General features: G+C 40.3%; 6 protein-coding genes and 1 pseudogene across 9 annotated transcripts; 5 read left to right on the top strand and 2 right to left on the bottom strand.

Annotated features, from left to right (window-relative positions):
- Nucleotides 1-7: 7 nt before the first annotated feature.
- On the top strand, nucleotides 8-3,397 carry gnptg (N-acetylglucosamine-1-phosphate transferase subunit gamma). The gene is made up of 11 exons (XM_023411224.2): nucleotides 8-148; nucleotides 272-326; nucleotides 409-476; nucleotides 563-617; nucleotides 745-828; nucleotides 941-1,034; nucleotides 1,377-1,491; nucleotides 1,582-1,664; nucleotides 2,005-2,133; nucleotides 2,268-2,349; nucleotides 2,447-3,397. Exons 1-11 carry the CDS (start codon nucleotides 82-84, stop codon nucleotides 2,524-2,526), a joined length of 912 nt encoding a protein of 303 aa, XP_023266992.1. The 5' UTR covers nucleotides 8-81; the 3' UTR covers nucleotides 2,527-3,397.
- chlsn (cholesin) lies at nucleotides 2,127-12,970 on the bottom strand. Of its 2 annotated transcripts, none has more exons than XM_023411227.2 (6): nucleotides 12,903-12,970; nucleotides 12,379-12,530; nucleotides 12,192-12,293; nucleotides 5,290-5,501; nucleotides 4,696-4,777; nucleotides 2,127-4,252 (listed from the first exon to the last, which is right to left on the bottom strand). In XM_023411227.2, exons 2-6 carry the CDS (start codon nucleotides 12,514-12,516, stop codon nucleotides 4,073-4,075), a joined length of 714 nt encoding a protein of 237 aa, XP_023266995.1. In that variant the 5' UTR covers nucleotides 12,517-12,530; nucleotides 12,903-12,970; the 3' UTR covers nucleotides 2,127-4,072. The 2 variants fall into 2 exon arrangements, with proteins under 2 accessions (XP_023266995.1, XP_023266996.1); XM_023411228.2 differs by having other exon boundaries at nucleotides 12,379-12,527; nucleotides 12,903-12,960.
- On the top strand, nucleotides 6,388-8,517 carry LOC111658647 (uncharacterized). Its single transcript, XM_023411223.2, has 2 exons — nucleotides 6,388-6,590; nucleotides 7,161-8,517. Exons 1-2 carry the CDS (start codon nucleotides 6,588-6,590, stop codon nucleotides 8,244-8,246), a joined length of 1,089 nt encoding a protein of 362 aa, XP_023266991.1. The 5' UTR covers nucleotides 6,388-6,587; the 3' UTR covers nucleotides 8,247-8,517.
- LOC111658646 (G protein-coupled estrogen receptor 1 pseudogene) lies at nucleotides 9,429-12,326 on the top strand (annotated as a pseudogene). Its single transcript, XR_015437574.1, has 2 exons — nucleotides 9,429-9,683; nucleotides 10,450-12,326. The product of XR_015437574.1 is annotated as a G protein-coupled estrogen receptor 1 pseudogene (transcript).
- A 461-nt stretch (nucleotides 12,971-13,431) lies between the features above and the next one.
- On the top strand, nucleotides 13,432-15,439 carry uqcc4 (ubiquinol-cytochrome c reductase complex assembly factor 4). Of its 2 annotated transcripts, none has more exons than XM_023411232.2 (2): nucleotides 13,432-13,624; nucleotides 14,857-15,439. In XM_023411232.2, exons 1-2 carry the CDS (start codon nucleotides 13,545-13,547, stop codon nucleotides 15,191-15,193), a joined length of 417 nt encoding a protein of 138 aa, XP_023267000.1. In that variant the 5' UTR covers nucleotides 13,432-13,544; the 3' UTR covers nucleotides 15,194-15,439. The 2 variants fall into 2 exon arrangements, with proteins under 2 accessions (XP_023267000.1, XP_023266999.1); XM_023411231.2 differs by having other exon boundaries at nucleotides 13,434-13,624; nucleotides 14,854-15,439.
- A 346-nt stretch (nucleotides 15,440-15,785) lies between these two features.
- On the bottom strand, nucleotides 15,786-17,864 carry h3f3d (H3 histone, family 3D). The gene is made up of 4 exons (XM_023411234.2): nucleotides 17,770-17,864; nucleotides 16,857-16,999; nucleotides 16,392-16,545; nucleotides 15,786-16,271 (listed from the first exon to the last, which is right to left on the bottom strand). The coding sequence occupies exons 2-4, from the start codon at nucleotides 16,982-16,984 to the stop codon at nucleotides 16,143-16,145; spliced, it is 411 nt and encodes a 136-aa protein (XP_023267002.1). The 5' UTR covers nucleotides 16,985-16,999; nucleotides 17,770-17,864; the 3' UTR covers nucleotides 15,786-16,142.
- Nucleotides 17,865-19,817: 1,953 nt separating this feature from the next.
- On the top strand, nucleotides 19,818-21,976 carry cunh8orf33 (chromosome unknown C8orf33 homolog). Its single transcript, XM_023411235.2, has 5 exons — nucleotides 19,818-20,023; nucleotides 20,326-20,789; nucleotides 20,896-20,986; nucleotides 21,248-21,394; nucleotides 21,522-21,976. The coding sequence occupies exons 1-5, from the start codon at nucleotides 19,996-19,998 to the stop codon at nucleotides 21,734-21,736; spliced, it is 945 nt and encodes a 314-aa protein (XP_023267003.1). The 5' UTR covers nucleotides 19,818-19,995; the 3' UTR covers nucleotides 21,737-21,976.
- The last annotated feature ends 367 nt before the right edge of the window (nucleotides 21,977-22,343 follow it).

Genomic DNA, 22,343 nt, shown 5'->3' with positions numbered 1-22,343 from the left:
CACCTGACGAATGATCAGCAGGGTAGGAAGTGTAGTCGAGAGAATACCCGATATCACATTTTAGTCGCTCAAAAATAAGCCATGTACTGTTTATGTAACGGAATATCCAGTTTAATAAAGCTGTGGGTGGTCTGCGTGTCTCTTTTCAGTAAGTACTTCTATACTCCGCTGAGCGTATTTTGTTTTATTACAGCATTACTGAACCAGATGTGTCACACGGCGCTGTGCTGCTCTGGTTCATTGAGTCTGATATCGCCCTTTTTTCACACAGTAAACCATGGATTCGCCGGTAAAATGAAGATAGTCGAGGAGCCAAACACATTTGGGTACGTTAAGAAAAAAAAAAAGTCTGTCATGTGTGTGTCTTATTGACATCAGCTCCTACCTGACGTGAGATTCTGTGTGCAGGTTGAACAACCCTTTTCTTGCTCAGGGAAGCAGGCTACAGCCCAAAGTGACCCCATCTCCAGTGTCTGGTAAAATAGCTTGGCCTAATTTAAATACTACATTTCATTGAATCACTGGCTTCACTTATCATAGCAATATTAATGTTCTCCTCAAGGACCGGTGCATCTTCATCGGCTTGCTGGAAAGTGCTTCAGTCACACAGAGTCAACGTGAGTATTTTAAATATCATTTATACATTTGTGTTTTTAATACCCCAATAAGTTTCCACTGGCCCTCTACCTACATCAAACTGGAATGTCTGCTAAAACAAGCATATGTGATTGGATCACTTTGCAGGTATAAATATGAATTCTGTCCATTTCACAACATCACACAACATGAGCAGTCATTCAGGTGGAATGCCTACAGTGGGATACTGGGGTAAGATGCTGTTGCCTTACCTTCACTTACAGTTACATTTATTGCAAACAATAATGTGTGAATGATATTTGGCAGTAAGTATTGGGTTTGGGGTGTTGTGTGTTCCTCACAGGATCTGGCAGGAGTGGGAAATAGCAAACAATACGTTCACAGGAATGTGGATGAGAGACGGGGATACTTGTGCAAGCAGAAATAGAGAAACAAAGGTAGTGTGGTTTAAAAATGTAAACATATTGTAGTAGTCTTTTAAGAGAATTTAGGAGCTCCCAGTGGCTTCTTTCAGAGTCTCTTCTTTCATTGTTTTTTCTTAAGTACAAGACCAATCAAGTAACACTTCAGGAGATAATGAGTGAAGCCCTAAACAGCAAACTTAGTTAATATTCAATAATATCAACTACAAGTCTAAACATTTAATTTGACACACACACCCCAGAGACATATCAGTCAATCAGACAATCCAATCAGACATCAACTCAAAGTCATTGTCACGATTAAATATGAACACTAGCAAATTTGTTGTGTAACTGTTGTTTGTCCTGGTTCTGTAGGTGATATTTGTCTGTAGTGCAAGCAGCAAGCTTGCTCAAGTCTCAGAGCCCAGTACTTGTGTGTACTCGCTAACCTTTGAGACCCCACTTGTTTGCCATCCCCATTCTCTATTAGGTAAGACAAAAGAACCATAATACAGAATAAATGAGCAGGGTACGTCAGAGGTAATAGTTATTTCTTATCATTCGTATGCTCTTTTTTTAGTGTACCCGACCCTGACTGACACACTGCAAAAGGAATGGGATGAAGCCGAGCAGGCTCGCTACGAAGGTCTCATTACTGAGCAGGTAAGGAGAAGTTTGGCTGAGAGATGGCAAAGCATGACTGGTTTGATCCTTGTCGCTGACATTTGCAAGATAAAATAAATGTACCTGCATACTACTATTAAATACCCACTGATTGAAACAGAGGCATGTATTTCTTATTCTGTTTACATTGAAAGTTATACATTTTTTTTACAAGCTCAGTTACTTTCTGAAATGTCAGCCCTTTTTTTTTTTTTTTTTTTTTTTTTTTTTTTTTTTTTTTTTTTTTTTTTTTTAAAAGTACTTGTTTGCCATTTAATTCCAGTTTTAGTCATTCATCTACTGCTCCTGTACACTAACACAAAGTGTGTGTTTGCTGCAGGGATACAATAATCTTTTGAAGGACATCTTTGAAGATGCTGGTCTCCTGAAGAGCGAGAGAGTGAAGGTCAAGCTGCCAGAGGTTGCAGCCAATTCAGAAATGCACAACTCTTTACAGAAATGTACAGAGGTACATGCATTTATACAGAGATTTAAATACTTTCCCAAATAATACCTTATAGAATGGAGTATGATATTATTACATCACTGCTTAGAATATATGACAAGAGGTTGATTATATCATCGCAATACATTTTTGTGCAGGACTTCCAAAAACAGAGAAAGGAGATTGAGAGACTGCGTGCTATCCTCACTCAACACAATATTCCTTTTGACTCAAAGTCAAGTAAGTAAACTCAAGTCAGCAGTTTTCACTCATTGAAGCTTTACACAGTATGTAGTTAGTCCTGTGTAATATCATTTGTGATCTATATATGTTACAGGTGAAGCAAAAGGTACAGTAAGTGTGACAGTAAAGGATCAACACCTAAGGGGAGACACCGGCCTTATTGATCTGCACTGAATATCTCCTGGAAGTCACGGCCTCCGCTTGAAAGCACCCGGCTGGATTTTGTTGGTCATTGTGAGCGACAGAGACACTCATCATCAGACAATATTCCTGTCACTGGTGTCAGCACTAAACGTTCGTCTGAACAAGTGACAGAGAGAAACTGAACTTATTTGCGGATTACAAACTTTTTTTTTTTTTTTTTTTAAGAGAGGTTAGGACACTCAGCTGGCTTTCTCCAGGGTGTTCAACAGAAACAATCATCTTATTAACATGCTTCAAATCCTGTAAGCATGCAACATGTTGAGAAAATAAAAATGGTTTTAAGAAAAAATTTAAAGTTTTGACAGGAGAAAGTCTAGAGAAAGTTTACAAACTGTTTACAAGAGAAAAGTGAGTCAGGACGTGTTTTGTGCCAGGTAGAGGACACTATCAGAAAATATCCACAATGAGTACAGCATCTACATGGGTGTGTCTGCAAATTGTACTGGACTTCAAGAAAATGGACTAGACATAAAACATTTTATCAAATAACTGGTATATTTCACGTGTGTAACAGTTACCAGATTGTGTTATGTGTGGCATAATTCAGTGACAGCGAAGTACTTAAATGTCAAGTGCACTGTATTTGGGAGTATTTTTTATAAATTCAGGAAGTGAGTTCAGGTCATCACCCTTTCTCTACATATAGAGACTTTCCTTCCTGTAACAACATGAATTAAGAGTCAAACCACGTGTCTTCGAAGTGCAGGAAGCCTTCACTGTCTGTGACACTGCAGCCAGAGCTGGCAGATGCTCATATACCTACTGTATGTCTGTTATGGGAATAGAGGAGATGTGAATAGTGAACATGATCACAGCTTGGTTATATGGATATTATGAAAAATTTGATTGTATTGACAGCACATACTTGATGTGTAAGATTTAATTTAAGAAAAAGGTTTTACATTTATAACAAAAATAAGTAAAAAAAAAAAAAAAAAAACTCAAATGCACATGTGTGGAACATGAACTACTGGTCTGGATAAGGTTTTTGTTACAATGGATTTGTCAAAACAAAACATGCTCATCGTGATTATACCTAGAGTGGGTAAGAAAAGTTATGCTCATCAGGGACTTCACTGATTATGGGTCTCAACAAGCACAAACATGTCTTGACTACAAACATTCCTGAGACTTGTAACTCCAGAGGTCTCAGCTTTCTGTTTTATCTGTGGGGGGGGGGGGGTTACATCTCTCATTTGTCCATACTGGTGAAACTGGACATTATCTTAATTCTTAACATCTGGGGTGATAACAATCAACTACTGTACCCCAGGGTACTAATACATCCTAAGTATAACTTATTAAAAATGAACTTAAAAGGACTTCGTATTTACAAAGCAATACTTGTGATTTAACCAAAATTTGTCCTTTCCCCAGAGGTCCATTACAAAAATAAGACGTGTAAAGCAACAGTTTTAGTCTGAGCCTGAGGTCAGGCCAATCATTCAGTCCACTGATCAACAGAGTTCAGTCTCTTTTTCTGGTGAATGTGATAACTTCCTGTAGCAGTGGTAGGTCAGGAAAGCAGCTGGATAACTTCTCTGGCTCTGTGCGCCCTCTGCTGGACAGCCACGTCCTCTGGTGCTTGTCCTGACTCTTCAACCAGGGCTAAGGCCTTCTGCACTGTAGTGTCCCTCGCCCCTCCGCGAAGCCCCTCCAGGTACTCGAGCAGCACGGAGAACTTCTCATCTGGAATCTGAGAACAAGTATTTTTAATTACATATTAGTCATTCTTCACAAATAAATGAATACAGTAATATAAATTAAAATATATATATAATAATACTAAGATGAAGTCATTTTGAAAGGCAGCATATGACTGAGCAACTCCTTTCAATGTATTTTAAGACAGTTCAAAAAATATTGTCGATGCAAAGACGGCACAAATTTGGGGAAATTGTTTAATTAATTCCACAATTAATTATTTCTTCCTCACTTTATGCATTTCTCAATACACACACAAAAAAAATGTGTTCAAACCGTGCTATGAAACGTTTTGAAAGAGATTAGTGGGTGTAGTGGGTGTAACAAACTAAGTGAGCTGTAAGACACTGAGGTCAACACCTCATTTACTCCAAACCCTCATCTGAGAAAAACCCCCCCCCCCCTTCATGAAACGATCATGTTGGTTAATTTTACCTTTTCAGAGTCAAACATGTGCTGCAGTAACCACGTCTGCCTGGTCTTCTGGAACTTCCACTCTGTGCGCCTCTCAGCCCAGCTGCAAACACAAAACCACAGCAGTATTAGATCAGTTAACCACAGCTAAAAAACATTTACCGTATGTGTAGGAGTGGAAAACAATATCATTAACACATACACCTCGGATATAAATACACCTTCAACAAGGACAACATTTCTGAATCTTATAATGTCCAACTTCTTCTGAGGAATTATCGAGGTGTTGATTTTTGCTTTATAATGTCCTCCCGTATACATAACAAAGGGTGGGGCAAAATAAGTATTGGTATAGTAATTAGGACTGCACTTCCATGAAGTTGTGCAACTTCCAAGAAGCAGGTTAGAAAAAGAAATCAAACCTGGATGCATATCGTGACAAGTAAATATAGCATGTGTGCAGTGTTTTTCAGGCATCTACTCCTTGCTTCCTGGTTGAGTGGATACAAATATGAGGTTGGACCTATGGTTTCTTATGTAAGAAGTGTCAACATGACCAGCAGGAGGCCACCATGCTGATCGAGCTGTCCTGGACCCAAAAAGAGCGACTCTTACCAGGTGAGGTAATCTAAGGCCTGCTGAGGTGCGGTGGGTCCAGATGCTTCTGTTTTCGGTAAGGTCTCTCCTTCTGCCTTCAGCCTCTTCTTCTCTTCCTTTTTCAGGATTTTCTTCATCTTCCTCTCAAGGACCCGCCTCTCTTCGGGACTCAAGTCCTCCTCTCCCTCCGGCTCATGTGTCCCCTCAGGGCGACTGGGTGGATCTGAAATCTGTCACACCAAGGCAAAACAAAGGATCCTGGGAGTTATCTACATTAACAGACCTTCCTTTTCAGACCTTAATTATTGTCTGTGTTTATGTTAAACCCATAACAATCATCCATAAATAACACACCATGGCTGAATGATAAGAAAACTCAAAACAACATCATTTGACTTTTTGTGTATATTAACAGCCATTTCCTGGCAGTTTGATTTCTATTGAGTTTAAAATAAATGTGACATTTTGTTGTGCTGCGGTGTAAAGACAAGTGAAAGATGAATGCACTTTTTGGCTTTTGATCACTTCCTGTTGTGCTGCAGCTCAGAGGGACGTTTCCCCAATTCCACATGAGGTCAGCATCAGACACATTTATACTGTGAGGTTATCTGTGGTTTGCAACATCCCCTCAGTGCAGCACACACCCTCGTCCACAGCACATGCTGGCACCGTTTAAAAATAACCACCTGTTTAGTTAGTTTCTTGTGAAATCATAAGAGAGGAGTCATGTAAACAAACAGGTGTTGTGTGACTTAATTCTGAAATGAAACCAACACTGCATTTCTGTTTCATGAAAGAGAAACTCTTTGCTGGGAAACTAGACGAGAAAAACTAAATGTAATATTTTCTCTTTGTAACAGGATGAAACAGAGTATCTACCTCCGCATGTGTCTGCAGAATTACTGATGCTTGGCAAAGGACTTTATAAAACTTACTCCAAAGAGAAATAAAGAGCCAAATTAAAGCTATTATTAATGCTATTTTCTACCTGGAACCAGAAACTGCTGCATTTAACTCTCAGGGGAAGTTAAACAAGGGGCACAGTATGCTCTCTGATTTAACGGACTCAGTCAGCACGGTGATGAAAAAAAAAAAAAAAAAAAAAAAAGAGGGAGGGGAGGAAAAGATTTTGATCACATGTGCACGAAGTCACTCTAAAAGTATGCTGGTGGGGTATTGCCCACAGAAATATAACAGCCCTTCACTGTGAGCGTTCGCGTCCATGCAGCAAGCATCATTTTCCGAGCTTTGAGTCGATACACGGCGTCTGGCTGGTGGATACAAAACAGGACACGAGAGTGGGTGACGACAGCGAAATGGTAAGTGGAAACATGTGTGTTTTACTGAGCAGTTCCTCAAAGACGAACAGACAAAGACTGGCCAACGGGAACATGCAGTTGTGCAAAATACTTAGAAAGACAAACTAAGCTACTATTATTTTTAGTTAGCACTATATATGTATATATTTAGAGATTCATGATTTAGTTAAATTTAGTTAAAAAGTTACATTTTTAATTCAAGCTTGAAGTAATTTAGGAAGGAAATGTACCATATGATGAAAGAGTATGTTCCTGTGGAAAATGAATCATAGACTGAGTAATAGTAAACACCGTTGAAACTGCATTATAAACAGCTGATAATGGGCGCCCCGGGGGCTCACCTAGTAGAGTGTGTAACACGAAGGCTTAGTTCTTACCGCAGCGGCCCAGGTTCGAATCCGACCCACAGCCCTTTGCTGCATATCACCCCCCCCTTCCTCCCTGGCTTTCCTGTCTGTCTCTCACTGCGACTATCGTATTAATGTGACTAAAAAAAAGTGATTAAAGAGGACAGTGATGCTGAAAAGGACAAGATTTCATCAGTGGGTGTTTTCTCTTTTCTTTTTCCAGTCTAATCAAAGTGTGGACTTGTTCATCACTGAGAGGAGCACCTCACCTCCATTTTCCAACAGTTCTACCATCACAGACAGCAGCTTCACCAACACGGACACCTCCACTACCTCCTCCACCATCTCCTCTGTGTTAGACGAAATTGCAGCCAGCGACATAACCTCCAGAGCAAACTATGTCTACAGTTTCTTTGCAGGTCTGGGCTTCGTGGCCGGCTGCTTCCTGCTCTACAGCTTCATCCAGACCTACAGAGCCCACAAACGGCTGGCTTGGCTCGATGGTCTGCTCTGGGTTTTTTGTGGCTTGCAGCTGCTGCTCCTGCTCCTCTCTCTCCATGCTGTGGCCTATAGACCTCACTACCTGAAGACCACGGCTCTGGGCTGTGCTGTTCTCTCCTTCTTCATTAATACAGCCTCTCTGTGCGGCCTGTTGGTATTAGTGCTCATGGCTTATGTGCTAACCCTTGATCCGCCATCCCACGCCCTGCTGAGGAAGCCTGGGGTCTGTGCAGGTCTGGTAAGCGTGACTTCTGTCCTGATCGCTCTGCTGCTGGCTGGGATTCGTGGACCCAGGGAGGGTCTGCAGGAAACGTGCAACTGTTACATGGATCCAACCAAAGCTGGTGTTTCGTATGCAGTGGCTAAGCTATGCCTGGCTTTTATGATTCCCTACGTCCTCCAATTAGTACTTCTGATTGGTGGCTGTGTCCGGCAGTGGAAATCCAAAGGACGTTTCCTCTCCGGCTCTGAGGAGGGTCCCATGTTCCTGACTGTCACCGTAGTCATGTTTGTGTGCCTGCTGTTCTACAGTGTGGCGCTGGTGAGAGGGGCACAAATACAGAGGGAGGTGGGGCTGAGCAATCATGAGCAAGCGTTTCTGAGCGTGGCAGAGTTTGTACTGTTCTCTGGGAGCAGTGCCAGCCTGCTGCTGGTGCTGCTCATGCACAGGCCGTGTCGAGAAAGTCTCCACGGAGTGTTGAGGCAGCTGAGGGACTGCTGTCGAAGCCCAGGGCACACGCAGCCCAACAGAAACATCATTGCTCCACACATCGAGATCACAGACACCCTGCAGGACATAGAGTCATAGAGGACAAAAGGTCTCCAGTTTGAGGACAGAACTCTACTGATGCATCACATCGAAGACTTCTGAGATCTGATGTATTAGACATTTTCTTAATCTAAGCTTTAACATGCATGTTTTTCTCTTAATTGACTATGTAAATGTTTTTATATACATGCACTCATGTTAAGTGTCTTCAGTGGCTGAAAGTTTGTAAAGCTATTTTTCAATTTTCATTTTCTTGTTTTGTACATTTGTATTTTACAAAAAATAAATGTTTTGCTAAACATCCTCAGAATTGCACACCATATTTGCACAGTTCTTACTATTGACATTATAACAATGTTTACATAGTTGTTAGTAATCAAAAACTATGATTAAGACAATTGACCACAACAACAACAATTAACCTCTTCTTAAAAAACAGACTCCATTTGCATCAACATGATGTGCACAAAAGCCCATTTAGTCAAAATGGGAAAACCTCTGCAATTCCCAGAATACCACATAGGAAACACGCAGTCTTGGAAAATGAAAGTCAGATGCTGAGTTTTGGCCAGGGGTGTCAATACTCTTCATGTAATTAAAAAAAAAAAAATCTGTTTAAGAGCAAACAAAACAGACAAGCCGTACTCTATGAACTTTCCAGCTCTTTTCAAGGAATTGATGGGCACCAGTTCTGGGAATAACTGACCTGCATGGATCATATGTTGCATCAGTGCCAGCAAAGAGTGGCACAAAACCAGGGACCAGTAGGAAAATTTATACATGAGCGAGGTTGCATAAGTTGACGTCATGTGAAATGTCAGACCTAATTCACACTGAGGAAAATCACAGTAGGAATACTTCAAATATATATTACTCCTTATAAGAAAATCACAAAATCCTTAAATCCAAAATGCAATGCCTCACAACATTGATATGGGAAATGATCTACAGTCTCAAACAGGTGCCTGTCAGCTACAAAAACTGTCTTTTTGCATTTTAAGGAGCCCGAGGCAAGAGCCGATGATGTAAAACTATCCCTCCCTGCCCTTCATCTTGTTTTGTGTAAATATGCCATTAGTCCCTCTTTGCTAAAAGTCCCCTGAAGCCCATATTTATATATTTTAACATTATACGATCACAGTCGCGTTCACACTTCATGGTGAGTGTTGACCAAGTTAGATGACCCAATTATTTATGCAATAAAATACATCCATATAAGAACACATAGGGGATGCTGAACATGACTAGTTAAAGTTTTGTTAAAGAACTAAAGTGAAGCTGTTATGAAAAAAATTATTTTCATGTTGGATTAAAAAGATACGGCTTGTGTGCGCGTGTGTGTCTGTATTGTGTGTTTGTGTTTCTTGCTGTAAGTGGTGGGTGGCACCACAACACTGCTCTGGATTTACTTTGACATCAGCTTTCATGGTCACCACCGAAGGACAGTGAGACTGCGTGCCGTGCAAGGAAACATAGGTGAGTTTAAGCTTCTTTATATTAATGTCCAAAGTGTGCATCACAAATTAGTTTATGCCGAATCTAACTGACTCATAGTGTCTTATAGTTTTTAAATTAAAAGCATTGTTTCTGTCACGTGTAGCATAGATTTGACCAACATTATTTTAAGGCAAATGTAGTGAAACAGCTATTACAATTTCAAGCAGTTCTTAGGCATGTTTAGCTCTGTATTAGATTGTAAACAGTAAAGAGATGTCAGGAAACAAGAGACAGAAGAAAAAAATCGGGTACACTGCAGTTTAAGGTCAGCACTTTAAACCTGCAGATGACCATGGCATACCAGTATTAAAATTTTATATCCTCATAATGAATTAAAATGATCCTAAAAACAATGCTACACAGCTCAAAATGGATGTCTTCACTTTACAACATTTTAAAATCATTTTCAAAACTGCAGCAAACCAGCATAAACAGCTAACAGACAATAAAAAGCTATACAATAATAAGCTTTACAGGTTTGTATCTGACTATGTCTGAATGTCATGCTACAGCATATGACACTTTGTTAGAGTGGTTATAATCAGCCGTCTTGACACAAGAGGATCCTAACATTACTTCCAAAATGATCACCAAGTGATATCCAGTGTTGTTAAATGTATTGTTATTTATTGGTACTTTGCACAGAATTTCTGCCCATTTAAAAGTCAATTCTTCAACATTAAATCTAAAAATTGAGACACTGGAAACAACCTGTTGAATGACTGCACTTCTCCTCTCTGTCTAGACCAAATCGTGGGCATCAACTCCACTATACATCCAAGAAGACCAGAAAGAAGAAACAGATGGCACCGCGGTCTCCACAGGGGCTAAAAACCCTCGGAAAACTAAGAACTATGAAAAGTTAATGGTTAGAAACTACTAACAACACCTCAACACAAAGGTCTAATAGGGACATGACAATGTACATGGGCTACAGAGTCATCACTGACTACAACTTCACTGTATACCTAAATGGCACACAGGCAGTCGTCTCAGATTTTCTGCAGACGGAGAATCATCAGCGTTACCTTATCAGCCTCATCCTCTCCAGCCTCTACATCATATTGCTCTTCCCTGTTGGCTTAATCGGGAATATCCTTATCTTAGTAGTCAACCTGGACCACAGGGGCCCCATGGCAGCCTCAGACCTCTACTTTGTGAACCTGGCTGTGGCCGACCTCATCCTTGTGGCTGACTCTCTGATCGAGGTGTTCAGCCTGAAGCAGGGCTACTACGACAAGGCTGGACTCTGCACCTTCATGAACCTGTTCCAGCAGGTCAACATGTACAGCAGTGTCTTCTTCTTAACATGGATGAGCTTCGATCGGTTCGTTGCACTGACTGGCATCATGTATCGCAGCATGGTGTGTGCGCGTCTCAGCTGCTGCCTCATCTGGGTGTCCTCTTCCCTGCTCACCCTGCTGCCTTTTGCTATAGCTCAAGCTCAGCACGCTGGAGAATTCACTTTCTGCTTCGCCAATGTGACCCAGATTCAGTGGCTGGAGGTGATGCTGGGTTTTTTGCTGCCTTTCTGCATCCTGGGCCTGTGCTACTGGAGAATAGCACAGGTGCTCCAGCACAGCCAGAGGGAACAAGACAGACCACAGCGGAGGCCTCGCAGGCAGAAAGCCCTGCGAATGATTTCAGCAGCTGTCTTAGTCTTCTTCCTCTGCTGGCTCCCAGAGAATGTGTTTGTAAGTGTTCACCTCCTGAGAGGTGACACAGACGGCGGCACACTGTGGCAGGACTATCCCCTGACAGGTCACACTGTCAGGCTGGCAGCCTTCTCTAACAGCTGCCTGAACCCACTCATCTACAGCTTCCTTGGGAAGACCTTCCAGGATAAAATGAAGCTTTTTCTCCAGGCGAGGAGCAGATGGGCCAAGCTTCACAGGTCAGCCTCAGGAAAATCCATCTATCTACCAGCTGCAAACACATGTGGCCATGCAGCATGCAATAGACCATGCCATGCCACACATTTAAGTTATAAAATCCACTCACACACTGTTATAGTCCCTGCAAATGAAAACCTGCTGCATTAGGTAGGTCACACAGATTAACACATCATAAACCTCTGTGTTTTGAGTTTAAAGACAGTTATTCATGGTTAATGTAAAAATAAGAAATTCCAACTGTTGTGGAAACCTGTGCAGAATCAGTTAATTAAGCTTCACACACACCATGTATTGCAAATTTTGGATCAGTTGTTTTTTTAAGGTGTTTTGTCAAATGACAATTCAGATTTCTGATGCCATCTAGAATCTAACATGTTTTGTCATTTAAATCAATATGCAAAGAAAAGCTCTATGCACTGAACAACTTTCCCTGCTCTAAACTGTTTTTCAGTTCCTTGACACCTTCAGATAGTACAAAATTGTATTGCATTGTAAATCAGCAATCACAGTTCAACTGACTACTCACAGAAACTATCAAAATGAAATAATGAAATCATTTAAAGGCAAGATTTTCAGCAGTTAATGGTCTTACCTTAGTTGGCTCTGTCACTTGTTTCTTTTTGTGTTTCTTGTCCTTTTTCTGTTTTTTATCATCTGCTGTGATTGTGTCTTGAGGAATTTGTACTGGAGCATCCTGGGTGAAATAAACAGATTTAGTATTTTGTGAGTGATTTCAGGTTGTGTAATCTAAAAAAGGTACAAGACACTGTGCTACTCACCTCTACCTCCATCTTTTTCCTTTTCTTTTTTACTTCAGCATCCATCATTTCTTCTGGGTGAACCTCACTAGCATTTGAACCCAACTTTTTCCTCTTAGGAAGACTTGATCCTGATTTCAAAGATTTATCTTTGGCCATGAGATTCTGTACTGCTACAAACAAAAACACAAGTGAATGTTACTGAACAGCTAAACAGTCATGCTGTATGAAGTTATAAATGGAAAGTAAATCAACCTTAGAGACAGAGAGGGATAAGTGCTTATGCATACTTAATTTGCTGTGATAAACATTTCATTACACTAACCCTGAGAAACAGACGAACATATTGACCTCCAGTACAACCGTACATAAGTATTTAAATTGGTTTCACTTATCCAGCTACTACTGACGATCAGCCGCCATGAACAAGAAATTAAAAAAAGGAATATGGTCGATTTCACTTACAAACCATAAACATCCGTCTTGAATCAAACATTACTTTCATCACATTGTCTTTTCGTAAAATAGATTATATGAAAACTTACTTGGACTCCGAAAGAAACGTGCAGCAACTAGATAAGCACAGAACAAGCATGGGAACTCAACCAGGAAGTGATGTTGCCCAGGTGAAATGTGATTGGACGGATATCACTCTTTGTTTTGTGATTGGTCGAAGGATGCGAGCGATTCAAAGGCATTCGCTGATCACGTAACTAAAGCCTGGGCATCATCTACGTACCTACATTATCTACTGAAATAAGCAAATTGACAAAACCAATCTCAACCCATGGTCCATTTGCTGTCTCAGCAAATTTCCATGACAAACACCTTCTGCTTGTGAATATTGTGTGATGTGATGAAAGTTCTCCACTTAGCATTAAAATTGCTTTGTTAAAAGACGTGTTTTTTCGAAATCAGACTTTTCTTCTTCATATTATAATAATAATAATAGTATAAATAATAATAATAATATTTGACAAAGGTAAAATGTCAAAATAAAAAAATTATTTCAGGTTCCCATCTATAGTTTAGTGGAACTGGCAAGCCAGCGTTCAAAAGCTGCACCGGAAGGAATTCAAGGTTGCACAACGTTGTGTTACATGACCTACCCAAAGCGCGTTTGGTAAGAAAACCTTCAGTTTCGTTGACCTGACAATTGTCTGTAGTAAGATGACCAGTTGTCCGAGATGTCTACAACAGCAGGACGAGTTTTCAGCGGTCTGACACGACTATCTCGAGGGATTTCAATTCATAACTCAAACGTGAGGTAAGTGTTAATCTGAGGCAGCTGATAAAAGGCATGTTGACTCTGTAATGGTGGCTCAATGACTATGTTCAATTTTTTCAGGCAACACTAAACTGTAGGTGTACTTCATTTACAGTATAAAGAAACAGCCCATTCCAGCATTTAACGATGTTGTTTTTCTGAGAATCCATCTTTCTGTATCAAGAGCTAATTCAACCTAAAGCTCACATCACGTAAAAGCTCACAGTGACATCAGCACATACACACAAGAGAACTGTATCCCTTAAGCTGGAGTTCACGAACCCATGAAGTTATCAGTTGACACACAAAGCTCTACGTGTCTTAACATAGTGACTGAGATTTCATGAGTTTTCATTGTATACAGCGCTTAAATGTATGACTTACAAAGTGTCAAGTGAAGGTGTGTCCTACCAGTGTCCCACTTGCTTGTAAATTCACTGTTAATGGAGCATGTGCAATATTTGTCCCTAGATGACATCCTCACTGTGTCCTTTGTCTAATTCTTGGTCAACTATAGGGGGAGACACAAATGAGTGGTGGACAATATTAAAAGAATATAGACACCTGGAAATACAAAATCTTTGAGGCTGATACCCACATTAACATTTGAAAAGAATGGTGACAATGTGTTGTTATTTATTCCTTCAAATGTCATTCTTAAAGAATTGTGATTAAGATATGGAGAGACACACTAATTTACCTCAAACACATTTCCCTTTTCTGTGCTATGATTTCTTATTGGCTGATATATACTGCAGAGATACCAGTATATCTCGCAAAATATATTATTGGTCTGTGTACAGGCACAACCGATTTATCTACCTATCAAAATTACTTCTGTTTTTATCCTGTGCAAATTCAATTTTAATTTAGAATACAGCCATGTAAAAAATACTCCATTACAAATAAGTCTTAGTTAAAATATGTATTAACAGAAAAAGTAGAAGCACTTTTACTACTACTACTGTAATTATATTACTGTATATATTATTACTGGTGCAGTAATGTAAGTAGCATTTTACTGTTGTAAAACATATAATCTATAACAATGTATAACATTTTTATAATCCGATTTTATGTAAAAATACAATCCGTAAAGTCAAGTTACCAAAATGGAAATACTCAAGTGAAGTAGTTCAAACTTATACATGAGTACTTGAAGCGTACTTAGTTACTTTGCATCACTAAATCAGCCAGTCTTAACTGATCTTATTTTTCTTCTTCATCAGCAGACTGAACAGTGTGCGGTCCCTAGCTCTAAGCTCTCAAAGGCCAGCGAGTTCCAAGAGGCCCACAGATGAAGAAGTGAACAATGAGCCCATCAAGTTCTCCACAAGTAAAGCCAGTCACAGGACGTGGAAGGTCGACAACTCCATGGGGAGCCAGTTTGAGCGGCCCTGGTGGAAAGTCCTTCCTGTCAGTCTGGTAGCCATCGGCTTTCTGTTGTGGTGTGTAATGAGAGAGGAGACGGACATTGATTCAGAGCTGCAGAAGCAGCTGTATGAGCATTTACCTGGCCTGCTTTCAGAGGAAACGGAGGAGGAAGCTCAAAATAAAGAAACAAAATAAGTTAAATATGGGACTTCAGATGTATATATATTTCAGGTTTTATTTATTGCAAGATGTATCAGTAGTATGCAGGCTGTGGCACCAACTCATTGTGCTGACAACATTGGTGGTGTAGCAGCAGTTAAGCCGTCCTGTACCATGGAAACTTTCTCTCAGTGAAAAATGAAAGATTGTGTTAGACCATACATTGCCTTTTGTTTCAGTTGATCAGAACATGTGGATTAAAAATGCCTCAATTTAAAAACACCCAAATTGGGTTTAGTCTGCCTTTCTGTTGTACTGTAGCCACATGCTAATCTCTATGAATACCCATTGCAGTACTTCCTGATGTTTTGTCAGATTCCTCAACAATATGGGACTGGGACAGACCTCAACTTTGACAGAGCACATTTGTTTAGTAGATTTTCTTAATGAACTAGTTGGAGTTTTGTCAAGTCTTAGAATAGCCATTGATGCTGTAATGCCATCAGGGTTAACACCATTTGCTGGGGTTTGTAGTGGGGGAGGAGCTAACATACATTTGCATTGTGGCTGGTGTTGGATGTTTTTCGAGCACATTTAGATAAAGCAAAAAATAAATTCAGGTCAATAATTTGAGGTAGCGGAAAGTTTATTTACAGCACAAGAAATCCTATGACATGCACACACAGGATTAAAGATCCAGAATCTAAAATAGATTTGCAAACCTGAGAAAGGCAGTGGAATATTTTGCTTTTCAGCATTTACAGATATGCAGCTCTATTCTACAGTAAATACGACAATTGAAAGAAAGTCAAGAGTGAAATGAAAAATACAAAAAAAAAAAAAAAGAAAGAAAGAAATACATGCCTGAAACTACAAATGACAAATTAAGTGGTACACATGCTGGTAATAATTCAAGATTTACAAAACAAACCCCAGTCAGTCCCTGCCACCCCCCAATCCCCACTAAAAAGATAAAATCCATCATTTATGCACGCTCTCCTCTAATTCGCCTGGCCAGCTGAATATCCTTGGGCATGATGGTAACCCTCTTTGCATGGATAGCGCACAGATTGGTGTCCTCAAAGAGTCCAACCAAGTATGCCTCACTGGCTTCCTATACGAGAACCAAAAAAAAAAAACATAACTGTCACCTACTTGCACAGAATCACACTTAACCTGTACATACTTGTGATCAAAAATGACAATAGAATGAAAGATAGAAGTGCCATCTCACCTGGAGAGCTCCAATAGCTGCACTCTGGAAACGGAGATCTGTCTTGAAATCCTGAGCGATTTCCCTGACAAGACGCTGGAAAGGCAGCTTCCTGATGAGCAGCTCAGTGGACTTCTGGTACCTACGAATCTCACGCAGGGCAACAGTGCCGGGCCTACAAAGACAAAGAGACATGCTGCCTTTAAGACCCCAAACCATGCATCAAGGAACATGTTTTGATAATTACACCAAAATCCAAAATATCCACACCAAAAACCACAGCAAGAACTTCATGATTTACTGTTACAAAACTTATGCAATTCTGAAAAAACCCTACATGATGCCCACTGGTTACCAGGTTGTTAGAATACACGCTGGCAAAGTTAAAAAGATGCTTTTTTTTTTTAAATCAATTTTCACGTGCATTCGTAGCAATAGCAATCAGTTTTTACAGTCAACAGAAACTTGAGCACTTAACAAGTGTACCTGTATCTGTGGGGCTTCTTCACTCCGCCGGTGGAGGGCGCGCTTTTCCTGGCAGCTTTCGTGGCCAGCTGCTTCCTAGGCGCCTTTCCTCCGGTGGATTTACGAGCGGTCTGCTTAGTACGAGCCATACTTCACCTGCAGGTCTGAAAAACAAACAATAGATGAGGTGAACAAATACATTTTATTCACTGCCAGCATGGTTATACTTTAACCTTCACTGGACCGAGTCTCCGCCTCAGGGAAAGTACGTTCACGCTAAGCAGTTTTACCGATGACACACAGGAGTCACAGCCTCCTTCGAAGGAGATAAATATATGCCGTTCAATTTATAAGCTATAGCTAGAGATAAAAACGAGGCTAAGTAACGTTAAGAGACGGAATTTGTTATTTGGCAGTGGGATGCCTCTCAATTAGTCATATACACAAGTATAACCTTCCCATAACGCATAAATGGTTTTAATTAAAAAACGGCTCTTAAGCCCCGCCACCATTAAGCTATGGGAGACACACACGTTTCTTTGCTGTTGTTAGCGAGCAGATTTAACGCTAGCTAGACGGTTGCAAAATGGCGCCAGCTACCAGAGGCTTACATTAATTTAAACACCGTTGCCCGCTAAAGCAACTTAAACATAACCATACAAGTGAAGTAAATTCTTATTCGCGGTTTAGTTGCGATTGTGATAAAACAAGTTTGTCGATAAGCAAAGTTTGTACAGAGCAGCTTAATGGCGGTAACAGTTAGCCAACTGGCTAAGGCGCGCTCCGTTTTTGTCAACTGACTAACGATTAACACCAGAGCAACCGTGTTTTAATGTTTCTTGACGACCTGGAATTCAAAGTAAACCATATACTTGATCACCATGAACAATCAATGTCCAAAAACAATATAGTAATAGTATACCCTTCACGTTACCGTTTGTTTTTATTTTCCGGGAAGGCAGCGTGTCCTCGTTGCTTGTCGGGCAATGGCAATAACCGGGGGGGTGAGCAGGAGGTGGTATTTATAGTTTGAGAGAAGCGGAGCATGAAGTCCCGCCCCGGAAGCTATAGGACTGGTCTAGACTGAAATCCCTGACGGAATGTGATTGGTGGAGAAATAAACTAGAATCGCCGCCACTGCTTTTGAAAAAAAAATGGGGAAAAAGTGCCTTTTTTTATATTGAACTATCTACACGTTTATTTATTCATTTATGAACCTGAAACTGCTTCTTCTTACACCGCAAAGTTTTGCCATTAGCTTTTGGTTCTTCATCCGTAGGACTTTCCACACCATCTCTTAAAATACAAATTCTCTTAATTAAATGGAGCAAAAGGTAACAATGCTCTCCCCTTTCAACAAGAGGTACGCTGTGTAATGTGTAGAAATAAGTGTCTTACCTTTAGCTGATGCCAGGGGAAAAAACTTGGTTCATGGCAGGTGATGGACAGGGGACAAGTCATACCCTAAAATCACAGGGGATATTCTGTTTGTATGCACACTTTCAAAAAAGTAATATTTGGTTGTAACTTGAAATATAAGATAGAATTTTACATAGAGCCCCCCAAAACAAAACAAGACAAAACTAAACAACACCAAAAAAAACAATAACAAAACTCATCACGGAATTGTTTTAACAAAAGGAAGTGAGTCAAATTCCTCTTATTTTGTAATAGTGTAATAGTACTGCAAACACAGCTCAATGAATACTGTACTTCCACAAGTCATTGTGTGAAGACCTGAGTTACTACAACAAATTCAGCATCATGCTTCTCCGGACAGAACCTGGATGGTGTCCCCATTGGTTTCCTAGCTCAACATCTGTTTGGGTAACACCCCATACAGTCCTAAGATGTGGTCAACCATCGGACAACAGAGAAAGGACACAAACAATCTGATCCTTTGTGTCTGTGTTAAAAGAGGAGGGTTCAGCAGGAAGCTGATACAGAGATCACGCAGACAGCCTGGTGACAAATCCAGTTTGTTTCTTTGTTGTTAAAATTAACCCTTACTCTCAAGCCAGCTGTATTAGCATAGAGTGATTACAGCCTTTTTACTAGTGCAAATTTGTTGAAAGTTCTACTTTTTCTTTTACACTTATTACATAAAATAACGACTGGTTTACCTGCCTCCAACAAGTTTCAAATATCTGCAAGTTGATTTTCATATTGTAAAATCAATGAAAAAAAAAAGCTGTCTATGAAATACAATCAAAAATTCAGATGTTGTAACACTGTTATTCAGGGAGTGAAAAGCTTTCTGTTTTTCTTACCACAAAAGCAAGATGCTGAGTTGGAGCTGAAGGACTCTCTGGGTTGGACTGCTCTGCTCCAAAGCAGGAGCACAGGCCACCAGCAGATGGTCAAGTTCCTTCTGGATAATAATGCTGGTGCTAATGTCAAGTGAATGTCTTCATTCATCCCATTACTTCTGCAAACACTCCATCCACACACTGAGTTTTTCATGGATTTTCCTTTCATCCACAGGGAGCCAGGATCTGGTTTCACTCCCCTGACGGAGGCTGCTGCTTCTGGACATGAAATATACTCATTCATCATATTCAGTACCTGCTTGATCAAGTGTGTAGGTTACTGTCTACAAAACATGATCTTTGCATTTCAAATAGTGTGCTAAAGCACCAGAAAAAGTACACAGAAGGACTTACATATAGGAGGAATTGTGTTTGCTTTGATTCAAACTTGTACCTAACGCTTTAGAGCATTGTATGTGTGTGTAGTAAAAGTATGTTTTTTACGGCTATAGATACATTTTTTATTTATTTATCAGCAAGCTAATTCACTGTAACGTCTGCCTATGTATGTTTTAGTATGTCATGATTAAACACAGTGATAAAAAATAAATTATATACAAACAGAGAAGCCGACCAACTGGGTCAAATACTAACCAAGCGGAACGACAAGCGGAACGGAAATATTACCAGACGGACCTATTCTTCAGACGCACCAGAGGTAAGTTGTCACAAAACATTTCCGAAAACATCTTTGGTTGTTCTGAACAAAACCATTTGATGGACATTAAGAAAACAGACGTATTTTAAAAACGCTAGCTAAAACTTGTGCCAGTTCCGTGGAGAATGTCTTTACTCCCGAGGCGTCGAGTTAAATAGTCGAAGAGGAATCCTGCAACACTAGAAGACTCAGCATGGCCGAGCAAAGGCTGCTGTTCATAGGTAAATAATCATTTAATTACATGTCGGTGTCTGGTCTATCATAGGTCGTTATTGGCAACAAAACGTGGATATAAATCGCTTGAGTGTTGGCGCGCTTTGTCTAAAATAGTTCTCAATTTAATTTAACTGAAATTAACTCGACTTATTAGTGGCCTGAAATGTTTTTATTCACCTTTCTTTATGTTGCACATCTGTCTGTATCTTTTACAATTAAAGGGAGAGTAAGTCTTAAGATAGTCAGTGCAAGTCAAAGTCAATGCAATGCAAACCAATGTCAGGTTGTGGGTCTGTTCATTCAACAGATATTGAACCGACTTCAGACAGCTCCGCTTCTGCTGGAGGCAGAGCTGAGAAACGCCTCTGGACTCGTAGTGAAAACACCTTCAGATTCAACTTCCTCCCTGGCTGCTCTCCAGCACTTGAGGAGAAAACATCTCCATCAGACAGGACCGAGCCAGCGAGGAGCCACATATCCTTTACCGGAGAGGGATCTGCTTTTGCCTTCAATTTCCAAATCCCTGGTGATACACCTGTAGAAGACATGGAGACAGGAGAGACCCCAGACACGTCTTCTCAAGGAAGCCAACGGACCGTCCAAGAGGAAAAGCCTTCCTCGCTGCAGGAGGATAACTCTACACCTGAACTGTCAGTGCAAACCAAAGCAAAGAAGAAGAAGAAGAAATCTGGAAAGAAAAACGCCTCAGAATGCAGCGAGGCACAACAGATGCCGGCTGAGGGGAGTCAAGGAGATGAAGACACACAGCTGGTCAGTGTGAAATGTTTTCCTCTAAAGTAATCATGTTGGTTTCTGGTTGATTCATTGATTTGATGATGATGATGTGTGATGATATGAATGTGACTGTGTGTTTCAGAGTGCAGAAGAGCAGCTGAACAGACAGCTGGACTGGTGCATCGAGCAACTGGAACTGGGAATGAGATCCCAGAAGGGCACGCCGAAACAGAGTTAGTGGGATGTTAACCTTACACAGCATAGGGCTTGTATTGTGTGTAGTATGAGTATAGCAGGATAAAGCTTATAAACACAAAGAGATAAATGCAGTGGCCTGTAGTTAGATGTCATTATACAGATAAAGTATCCTGATACAAATGATCTGTTACTACCGGGTGTAAATGGGATTTAGGCCTGAATAGAGCTATACAACTGAATGTGATAGATACTGAATTGTTTTGAGGTGTGACACCTTGATTATGTTTTCCCGGTAGAGGAGGACGCCTCTCGTGCCCTGAAGACTCTACGTAGCTCCAAAGCTCCCCTGGTCAAGAAACGGCAGGTGATGAGAGCCATGACTGGAGAGTACAGGAAAAAAATGGAAGAGGAGAAGAACAAACAGTTCAAGCTCATTCAGAGCGGTGAGTGGATCGTAGCAGTAGACTCATCTGAACAATAAAAATTGCAATTTGTAAAAAAAAAGGTTTACCTTTGAACTGTGAAAGTGTTGCAGTGCAGTGAATTGATGGGTTTCTCTGTTCCCAACAGAAATTGCATCAGCTCAGGTCAAAGTTGTGTCAGATTCCCCAAAGAAGTCTGTTTTCTGCCAGAGAGCTAAAGTCAAAACCCAGACCCCAAACTCAGAGGAGAACCCGCAGGAAACTGAAGCCCAGGATACAGGCCTGACACCAGAGACTCAGGAGGAGACATCAGCTTTTGTCTTTACTCCTTCAAAGGACGAGTTTCGCTTCAATTTTCTATGAGTTTTTTTTTTTTTTTTAAACCTGAAGATAAACTTTTCACCATGGGTTATGTTGGACTGTACTTGGACAGTCTGGTCTGAGCTGGACATTCTTTGAGTCAGAAACAATGTTAAGCAGATAAAACAAGGGGCTGCACTGGAGATAAAGGGAGAAAAAATATTATATCACAGTGCTAATATTCAAAAGCTTCAACTGATTGCTCCTTGTACTTTGTGTCTAAATAAATAACTTTGTATTTTTGTTTGCATTGTTTTTATTTATTATGAATGTGTAAGATTATAACAACCTTAATGTAAGGCATGATTTGTGATATCTGTGTACCATACTTGCATAACATTTTTATAGTTAAACCTTTTGAATTTTATGTAGTTTTCCTCATCAGTAGCTGTTACATTGAGGTCAGGTCAATCCACAAGGAAGTTTTCGTTTTTTGCTACAGGTTGTAATGTAAGATGTTTTTAGTGATTGCTGAATTTATCATAGACATATCACATACATTTGCTAGTTAATGTTAATAAAGCTACATGTTTTGTAAATAGTGCCACTTCATCATTGCCTGACATACTGGCTCTGTCTTTTTGTCTTGTGGCCTCAAAATGAACTTATC

The sequence above is a fragment of the Seriola lalandi genome, unplaced genomic scaffold (genome assembly GCF_002814215.2).
Source record: "Seriola lalandi dorsalis isolate HSWRI2012SDOR001 ecotype SW California unplaced genomic scaffold, Sedor1 jcf7180002054464, whole genome shotgun sequence".
In the NCBI taxonomy this organism is placed as follows: domain Eukaryota; kingdom Metazoa; phylum Chordata; class Actinopteri; order Carangiformes; family Carangidae; genus Seriola; species Seriola lalandi.
This window is presented reverse-complemented; position numbering and strand designations above follow the sequence as displayed.